At 36.6% G+C, this 9,605-nt stretch overlaps 1 protein-coding gene across 1 annotated transcript; it reads left to right on the top strand.

Annotated features, from left to right (window-relative positions):
- Window positions 1–8,433: 8,433 nt before the first annotated feature.
- LOC133759225 (olfactory receptor 10T2) lies at window positions 8,434–9,381 on the top strand. The gene has a single exon (XM_062190169.1). It carries the CDS (start codon window positions 8,434–8,436, stop codon window positions 9,379–9,381), a length of 948 nt encoding a protein of 315 aa, XP_062046153.1.
- The last annotated feature ends 224 nt before the right edge of the window (window positions 9,382–9,605 follow it).

The following is a 9,605-nucleotide window of genomic DNA, read 5'->3' as shown; positions in this document are numbered from 1 at the left end:
AGGCCTAAAGCCCAACAGATTATTATCAAGCCCCTTCTGTCAGGTTCTATTTGCCTCTCAATCAGAAAACTTAATTGTAGCTTAGACAGCACCTTCTTAGCTCCTCTAATAATGACTCTGTCCTTTGTTCTAGACCCTGTCTAGCGCACTTGGGCCTCATTCCTTCGTAATCATAACCTCTACTCTACCACCAATGGCTCTACTCCCAACCTGTGTGTACTGATGGTCCTCTTCTCCACTTCGCTGTATAATTTTCAGACCTGGTTAATGCCACTCTTAGGATCATTGGTTACTATCCTCACCCTCTCTTTTATGACCTTGTCTAAATATGATCAGAGTCGTCAAACTTGGAAGGCTTCCATAGCCTTGGCAACTCATGATGAGAGCCTAAGGTGGTTACTGGCGCCATAAACTAGAGTGTAAATTTGTTGGGTCAACAACAGGAGTCAATGTGCACCTGCTCCTCGTGGGATCTCTGTCCTTAATGTGCTGTACATTGTGACTTAATGCTACAACTAGTACTCAAACAGTATGTTTCACTTTGTGTTTCTATGTGGGTGCAAACTGTTGAAATCTTTACTTAATATATACTAAATTCATCTTCTGTATATAAAGAGAATTGAAAATGAATCTTGATGTGAATGGAAAGGGAGAGGGAGCGGGAGAGGGGAGGGTTTCGGGTGGGAGGGAAGTTATGGGAGGGGGAAGCCATTGTAATCCATAGCTGTACATTAGAAATTTATATTCATTAAATAAAAGTTAAAAAAACATGTGCTGATATTTATGTGTATATGTATATATTTTTCATTTAAAAATTTTATCATGCAGATTTTTAGGAGGTTCGGTGTGATAATGCATATATTCCATATATAAAGAACAAACCAGATTGGCAAGAAGTTACATCTCCTTAAACACTGAAAAAAATTACATGTTAGGTGTTAATGTGACATTTCAATAAATGCACGCAATGTGCACTTGTTAAGCCAGGGTGATCAGTTAATGTTTTCCTCCTTGTCATTGATTTATGATTGGAGTTTTTAAGCTCCTTTCTTCTATTTGCTAAGAAAAATATAAAATGAGATCTGAGGAAGTAGTCACCCAGTATGCTTGTTTCTTTTATCTATGTGTTTTGGGACCCATTATCAAATCTAACAATAAAGTTTTGCTAAGGATAACTTGGGGATGTTTCTCGTTTATGTTCTCTGAAGAGTTTGAAAACCATTGGAATTATGGTTGCTGTTGAGGCCCTCACGTCCTGAATATCTCTTCATTGATGAATTTATAAATTGTTCATTGTTTAATATTTATAGACATGCTCAATTTAATCAAGAATGAACTGTTACAATATTTTTTGTAAGAATTCATTGCTTTTCATCAGATTTTACATTTCCATATATAACGACCTTCACAAAATGTCCCTTATTCACTTGTTATTCTCTGCAGCAATTGTGGTTACATCATTTCTGATAATGTTTAAATGGATGTCTCTCCTTATTCTTGCTAGGGATTTGTTCATTTTAGCTGTTTTTTTAAAATGACTAATTTTTGGTTTGTTGCTATCTTTATTCTAAGTTTCTTTTCTATTTTATTTTCTTCCTTTATGATAACTTTTTTTAGTTCTTTATTCTAATATAAAGCTTAAGTCCTTCCATGTAACTTCCAGTCCTTCCTTCCTATGTTATTCAATAATACATGAAAGGTAATATATAGTCATAAACATGTGTTTCTCCTGAGCACTATTTTAGCTGAGTCTTACAAGTTTTTGTGTACAATATTTTTTTTTAATTTGTCACCAAAACACAATTTATTCCCCTGGTCCTAGTTATTTAGAAGTGCGCTTTCTAAGTTTTACACATTCAGGGATTTGGGGTTATACATTCTGTTCATTTATTTTTCATCCAAAAAATGCTTACTGTTTGTTATGTTCCATTACCCTCCTAGCATTTGATATTCACCAATGAGCAAAATAAGTAAGTAACTGACCACTGTGGAGTTGTTATTCTTTGTGTTATTTGTATTGCACTGTAGACTAAAAACATGTTCTGTGTGTGGAGTTGTTATTCTTTGTGTTATTTGTATATGTACTGTAGGCTAAAAAACATGCTCTGTGTGATTTTAATCCTTTGAATGTTAGTTGAAATTTATGTTATTATCTGACGTGCAGTAAATGTTCCATGCACCTTTTGTAGGGATATATATACTGAAGCTGTGAAATGAAGCATTTTCCTTTTTTTAATTAAAAGGCTCAATTCTCCCCTGTTCTTACTCATTTGTGACCTTTTTTTTTTAATCAAATACCAAGTCAGGCATGTTAAAACTTCCAATATGATTGCAGATTTTTCCATTTCTTTAGCTCCATGTGTGTACTAATCACACATTTGCATAATGGTGACTTCTTAGTAAATTAAAGTTTATGCATTAGAAGCCAAACTTCCTTTTCATGTTTTTTTTTAAATTTATTTGTACAAAGAGAACAGAATTCATGCACTTTGCATATTCGATTTTCAGCACATAATCACACTTTCCACCCTCTCTCCATCCATTCTTCCTTTTTCCTTTCTTTTTTCCCCTTTTTATTTTTTATGATAATATAATTTCAATTTACTTTATTGTCACAGGAAGTCAGTCTATCCACAGTCATGGATTACTTCTCCATTTATTTAGATCTTCAGTTTGTTTCATCAATATTTCACAGCTTCAAACTTGTCAATTGCAGGATCACAGGAAATCATTTAACTTTTGTATGTTAACCTTGCACTCTTCAACCTTAATTTAATTGTTTGCTTACTCTAGGTGTGCTATTGTTGTTTTGATTATGTTTTTTTATCTTGTTGCTTCATTTTTCAAACATAATTTATTTATTTGGAAGGGAGAGAGAGAGAGAGAGAGAGAGAGAATGAATAGAGAGAGACAGAGAACTCCCATCTGTTGGTTCACTCCCAAATACCTGCAGTAAATGGGGTTGGGTCAAGTCAGAATTGGGAGCTAAGAACTCAATTTGAAATTCTCATGTGGGTGAGAAGGTCCAACTATTTGAAGTATCACCTGCTACCTTCCAGAATAAATTCTAGCAGGAAGCTGGAATTGATAGCAGAGTCAGGCCTCAGACCCAGGAAGTGATAGGAGAACGTAGATCTTCTAAGCAATGTCTTAATTGTGCTACATACCTGCCCCTATTTCTGTGAGTTCTTTGGGATTTTCTACATAGGCAATCATGTTATCTGTGAAGAGAGGCAGTTTTAATCTTTCCTTCCTTTGTTGGTTTTCTTCTTGTCTGTCTTTTTTAATTTCTGTTTTCTTTTCTGGGATCTTAGCAAAGTTGTCTTTCACTAGAAAGAAACTGTGTTTGTGTGTGTGAGATCCTCAGCGGTCCTGCCAGATGGGATCCATGATAAAGCAGAGCTTGAGTTTTCTCAGGACAACTGGTGATGAATTTTGAGCTGAAAATCAGAAAGAAGGGCTGAAGTTTTTACTCTCACAAGAGATCTTTCTTCCCTACCCCTGACGCATCTTTGTTCAGCTTTCAGGAAACTATCACAATGTCTGCTGTCAGTGGGCTAAGGGATGCATTTAGTTCTGCTTCACTTTATCTTGAGATGTCACCACTGAGTTGCAATTCAGTGCAGAAGATCTGATTTTTGACTCCAGCCTGGAAATTTGGTGTTTAGTTTCTGTCAGCTGCGTTCTGTTATTCTGTGGAGTTGTTTTCAGAAAGAAGGTTTGATTCAATAATGAGAAGAGCCACTGTTGAAAATGAGTTCTCAACCTTCCTCCTCACTAGAGTTGCATTGGAGTGTCTTGGGCATAAAATTCTTAGTAATGACATTTTACTCCTAACATATATTTCAAGGTAGCCTTCTTACTCCATAACGTTTGTATATGTGCAGCCCTGGGCTGAATTCAGCCTTGGCAGTGTGCAAGGGGGTCTGTGCTAGAGGTGTTCATCCTTCTAGCTGCCCGGTTTATGACCACATGGTTCACTGCACATCTTATTACACACGACTGGGCTTACATCTATCACTCCTACAGGATCAGAGCAACTCATATAGTGTATTTATCTCTGTATCACTGTAATGCTTAACAAAGTGATTTTCGAATCACGGGACACTCAATGAATTGCTGCTAAATGAAAGTCATTCCCTTACACTAACTCTCTGGAGGAAATGAAGAAATGAAGAAATCCAGTTGTCTGATTTTTATTCAGGCTCTGCATATAGAAGCAAGGTAGAGACTACTCACGTAAATCCCTAAAGTGCCTCGTATACCTCCATCCGCCAATCCAGTTATCTTCTGCTTTATCAAACCAATTCTTATGTAAATCTCATAGCTGGAGAATTTGGTTTCTGCAGTTACTGAAGCGTTTGTAGCATTTTTATGAGAAAGTAACTAAATCCACCCAAACAGAAAGAATACTTATCTATGTTCTGAGTGGTTTATAGAGATAGAAAGCTCTCGGCTTATTCATTTTGTTTCCACAGTCTGAATTATTTTCTTGTGATATTAAATAAGAAGACCTTGTCCGATTTTTTTTTTTTTCATTTATTTTCTCTCTTGCTTTAGCTCTCCTTAAATCTCAGAGGTCATTAGTCCTTAGACTCCCAGAGGGCTATAAATATTCTCCAATCCAATTATAGAAAATGAATTGATGCACAAATATAGATTGGGCTGTTTTCTGCCTCTCATTGAAGACTTAGATTCAGATATCTAAGCATCTGGGTGAACCCTCTATGAAATGTTGCAGTGTGTTTTTTTCCAGTCACTTAATCTCTCACTACAGATGTTATTGTGCTTACAACTGACCTTTTGCGGTCTGTTTCAATATTTTAAAGACTTTCGAGACTGAGTCATCAAATTTAAAGTCACGTGCAAACTTCCTTGATCTTTTAGACTTCAGTGGGTAAGTGTATTTTCTTTGCCAGTTTCTATCTAAAGAAGAATACATATTTTCACAAAGCTTTCAACTTGGAGTCCACTTGCATAAATCGTTTTTTACTCTTATGAAAAACTTTCTGAGCATTTGTTGAAAGAGACTTTTACTCTAAGTGCACACACATACACTCACAAACTATCTTCATATATCAAATTGAAATACTAGGGAGCCAATTAATTGACGTAATGGGGAGAGGAGGAAGGAAAGCTCATCAGTGCAGGTTTATTTCATTAAAAATGATTCTGAGACAAAATTAGAAAAGTATCTGAATTATAGATGACCAGAGAGCATATTCCAGAAAAAAGTCTTCCTATATGAGAAAATACAGAAACAAAAAGAAAATTAAGCTATGCCATCATTTATCACTTATTTAGATTCTATTGTGTATCCAGTACTGTTATGCAGACTTCAGATAGTTCAGAATATAGTGCTATAGCCCCTGCCTCAAAGAAACAACTTCAGTAGGAATATGAAACATGAACATAGGCAATTTAATTATACAGAAATGCAAGATAGTGTCTAAATGACTTGCGATACATAGGTAACTTTAAGATCTCTGAGTGTTTTAGAGAGAAAGAACATCTGTATGGACTCTGTCGGTCACTGACACTTTCCTGGAGAACATGGAGCATGAGGGAATTTGAATGTGGAAAACAATGGGGGGAAACACATATGTGAAACATCAAGAGAATAGTACTATGATGGTTGAAGTGATATTGAAGTGAGCATCTGGCATTGCAGTTGGAATGCAACTTGGGACAAACCCATCCCATATTGGATTGCCCCAATAAGAGTCCCAGCTCTGCTTCTGATCCCACCCATGTTTCTGATCTCAGCTTTTTGCTGATGCACAACTTTGGAGGCAGCAGCAACTGACAGCTTAAGCATTTGGGCCCCCTTTTCCCATGTGGGACTGCGCGCCTGGTTTCAGCCTGGCCCAGGCTCAGCTGTTGCAGGCATTTCAGGAGTGATCCAGTGTTTGGAAGTTCTGTCTCTGTCTCCGTCTCCATTTTTCAAAGCATTTGCTTTAAATAATGGATATCTAGCATATGATCAAGAATTACAATAAAGAAGCTGAAGATTTAGGGGGAGATTAAGTTGTTTGATTGACAATGAAATAAAGCTCATCCTCTTGAACTTCCTTAAGTGTGTTCAATAACCATGCCATTGACTTGCTTAATTTCCTAGCCCTTTGTCCTTTTTTCTTATCTCCCTAATCTTAGAGTTAGAATAATACTCCATATTATAAAGTTCGATAGTCCTAGAAAACTGAATAACCAAAATTGTATTATTCCTGGAAAGTCAAAAATTACAATACAAGTTTTACTTCAACAAACATTATGGAACTATACTTTGGTCCCTTGGAAAAAGTATATAGACTGGTAATCTTCTGGCAAGGTAAAGAAAGTGTAGGATTGGAAATTAGAAGACTTAAATCCTACTATGGAATCTAACACTTGAGTACGTTTTAAAAAAAAATTTACATTCCAGGTAAAAACTTGCAACCCTTATTAATTGAATCACAAATTTTGTTATATGCTAGGTTTTTAACTGTTAATAAAAATTTTGTTTCTGCTCATAAAAAGCTTATAATCTATTGAGGGAGCTAAACATCCTGGGAGATTAGTTCAATCCAGTATGTTAAATTCAGCAGAGAAGACGCTCAGTGGCTATTCTGCTCAGGAGAGAGCATTTAGTGCATTTGCCTTGCCTGTGAATGAAGACAAAGACCCCTGTACTATTGACAAGGTTGTTGAGGTCAAAATGAAGTAGCTTATATAAAAGGATCTTACTTTCTGTGAAGACTGAATCAATGGAAGAGGATATTGTAGCAGGTGTGTGGAACTACCTGTGCAAATGAATAAGCAGGTCAGTGAATATAAACATATATGTCTTGTCAAGTAGCTCCTTACATTTAATAGCCTTAAACGTGGCCAACAAAGTGGGAGATATTGAGTGACATACATATTATACCTGGTTTCTCCTGGATCTCTCAACCTGATTCTGAATATACAAGGGCTCTGGAGGGAGGCATTGCCTAGAATATAAGACAGTGTAGGTTTTTGAGATAGTCTCTTCCCTTTCCCTTGTTGATAACACTTTATAGCTTTTTCATTGCAAGAGATTCAAGGTGCATTCTTGTTCATTCCCCTTTCAGACATCACCCTTGACAAGGTGTTCCTGCTCCACCTCTATCCCAAGGGATCAGCCATCTCTTTTTCCCACATGCAAGAATATCACAGCCTTGTGGCCCAGATGTTTTGCTGTGCCTTTTTCCCTTTTCCATAACCAACCAGATTAATTGTAGTTGAGTCATGAACCTGAAGGCTGAAGAGTCCTTAGATGATAAATGAAGGGTAGATGAGTTAAACCTCTCTGATTTGATCATTCCACAATGTATGCATTTATCAAAACATCACTTTATTCTCCATAAATATAGCCAACTATTATTTGTCAATTTAAATGAACTGATTAAAAATGTAAAAATGCCAATGCTTTATTTAACTATGCATGCTTAAATTGCTTCATTTATTAAAACAGAAAATTCAACGGATACAGCCATATGAGTTAAATGCAGCAACACTCCATTCTGATTCAAGAGTTTAGGTTCTTCCAGTGCTCACTTATCAAAGATGGGACATTTGCTTCTCAACTACTGTGACCCTGAGGATATGTGACTAAAGCAAACTGAATGAACACATGGAAGGTAGTTACTATATGTTAAGTGATATACGAGAACCTTACTTACATTACTTAAGCTAATTAGATATAACATACTTATACTATACAAGGATATTTCAAAAAGATTATGAAAATTGAATTAAAAGATAAGTTCAGTTTGGTACAAAAATTTTGAAACTCATTTACAGATTTTTCATTATATACATTTTCCCATAAGCTGTTTGAAGACCACATCATTTATAATATGCTCTATTATTATTTGCATTTCACAAATGAAAAAAATTGTGAGTCACACTGAAGTTCATAGCTATAAATGGCAAAGGCAAAATTAAAACTCCAGCATTTTGCCCCTGTGTCTAAGCTGTGAGACATCGTATTTTAAGGCTATTATAATAATAATAAGTGAATGTATTCTGATAGTGGAGAAAGAAACCAACATTTTAGGACAGCATATACACACATGAGTACAAGGAAATACATATGGTTCAAGGACAATAATTCAAATTTTTCTTTCCTCATAAAAAGTAATGTTCTTAAACAGAATTTTTAAAATTTCATTAAATACTTTTGAAAATAGTAAATAATTTCTTTTCCCCTCTGGTCTTCCTGTAATATAGATAATTGCCTTCCTATTGTTGCAGATTAATATTTCCTGCTAAAAATTATCAAATGGGTTACATATGTCTAAGACTGAGAGAGAAATGGATGTAAATATTCTAAGCCTGACAATATACACGAAGTGAAAGCATTAGGAAAATGCTTTTATGACAATGATATTTATCATTTTATCTTTCCTAAATTCATGCACAGAAATTATCCAGATGCAAGGTTTCAACAGGACCACGACGGTGACACAGTTCATCCTGGTGGGCTTCTCCAGCCTGGGGGAGCTCCAGCTACTGCTTTTTGTCTTCTTCCTGCTGCTGTACTTGATGATTCTGTTGGCCAATGCAACCATCATGGCTGTTATCCACTTCAGCCATACTCTACACACTCCTATGTATGGTTTTCTATTCATCCTTTCATTTTCTGAATCCTGTTATACTTTTGTCATCATCCCTCAGCTACTGATCCACCTGCTGTCAGCCACCAAGACCATCTCCTTCGTGGCCTGTGCCACGCAGCTCTTTTTCTTCCTTGGCTTTGCCTGCACCAACTGCTTCCTTATTGCTGTGATGGGATACGACCGTTTTGTAGCAATTTGTCACCCCCTGAGGTACACTCTCATCATGAGCAAAAGGCTAGGGTTGGGCTTGATTTCTCTATCAGGGGCCACAGGTTTCTTCATTGCTTTGGTGGCCACCAACCTCATCTGTGACATGCCTTTTTGTGGCCCCAACAGGGTCAACCACTATTTCTGTGACATGGCACCTGTTATCAAATTAGCCTGCACTGACACACATGTGAAAGAGCTGGCTCTGTTCAGCCTCAGCATCCTGGTAATTATGGTGCCGTTTCTCTTAATTCTCATATCTTATGGGTTCATAGTTGACACCATCCTGAAGATTCCCTCAGCTGAGGGAAAGAGGAAGGCCTTTGCTACATGTGCCTCACACCTCACTGTGGTCTTTGTCCACTATGGCTGTGCATCCATCATCTACCTTCGACCCAAGTCCAAGTCTGCCTCGGACAAAGATCAGTTGGTGGCAGTGACCTACACAGTGGTTACTCCCCTACTTAATCCTCTTGTCTACAGTCTGAGGAACCAGGAGGTGAAAACTGCACTGAAAAGAGTAATGGGAATGTCTACAGCTATCAAATCGAGATAATAAAAATGTTAGATCAACAAGAAAAATCATAAAGGAAATCAAGGGCATGAAATTCTCTTTGATCTTTTAGATGTGACTTGAACTTGTTCCACAGACTAAGACAGCTGTTTTCTTTTTCTTTTTTTTTTAGCCTCTTATTGTGGAAAAAAAGAAGTCACTTTGTATACTATATTTCCAATGTTTAAACAACAGCAAAAAAGTGGGGCAGGCATCATGGTTTAATG

The sequence above is a fragment of the Lepus europaeus genome, chromosome 5, assembly GCF_033115175.1.
Source record: "Lepus europaeus isolate LE1 chromosome 5, mLepTim1.pri, whole genome shotgun sequence".
NCBI lineage: Eukaryota > Metazoa > Chordata > Mammalia > Lagomorpha > Leporidae > Lepus > Lepus europaeus.
This window is presented reverse-complemented; position numbering and strand designations above follow the sequence as displayed.

What these genes read in the sequence shown, in the direction of transcription:
- LOC133759225 (XM_062190169.1), top strand. Translation starts at nt 8,434, where the DNA reads ATGCAAGGTTTCAACAGGACCACGACGGTGACACAGTTCATCCTGGTG.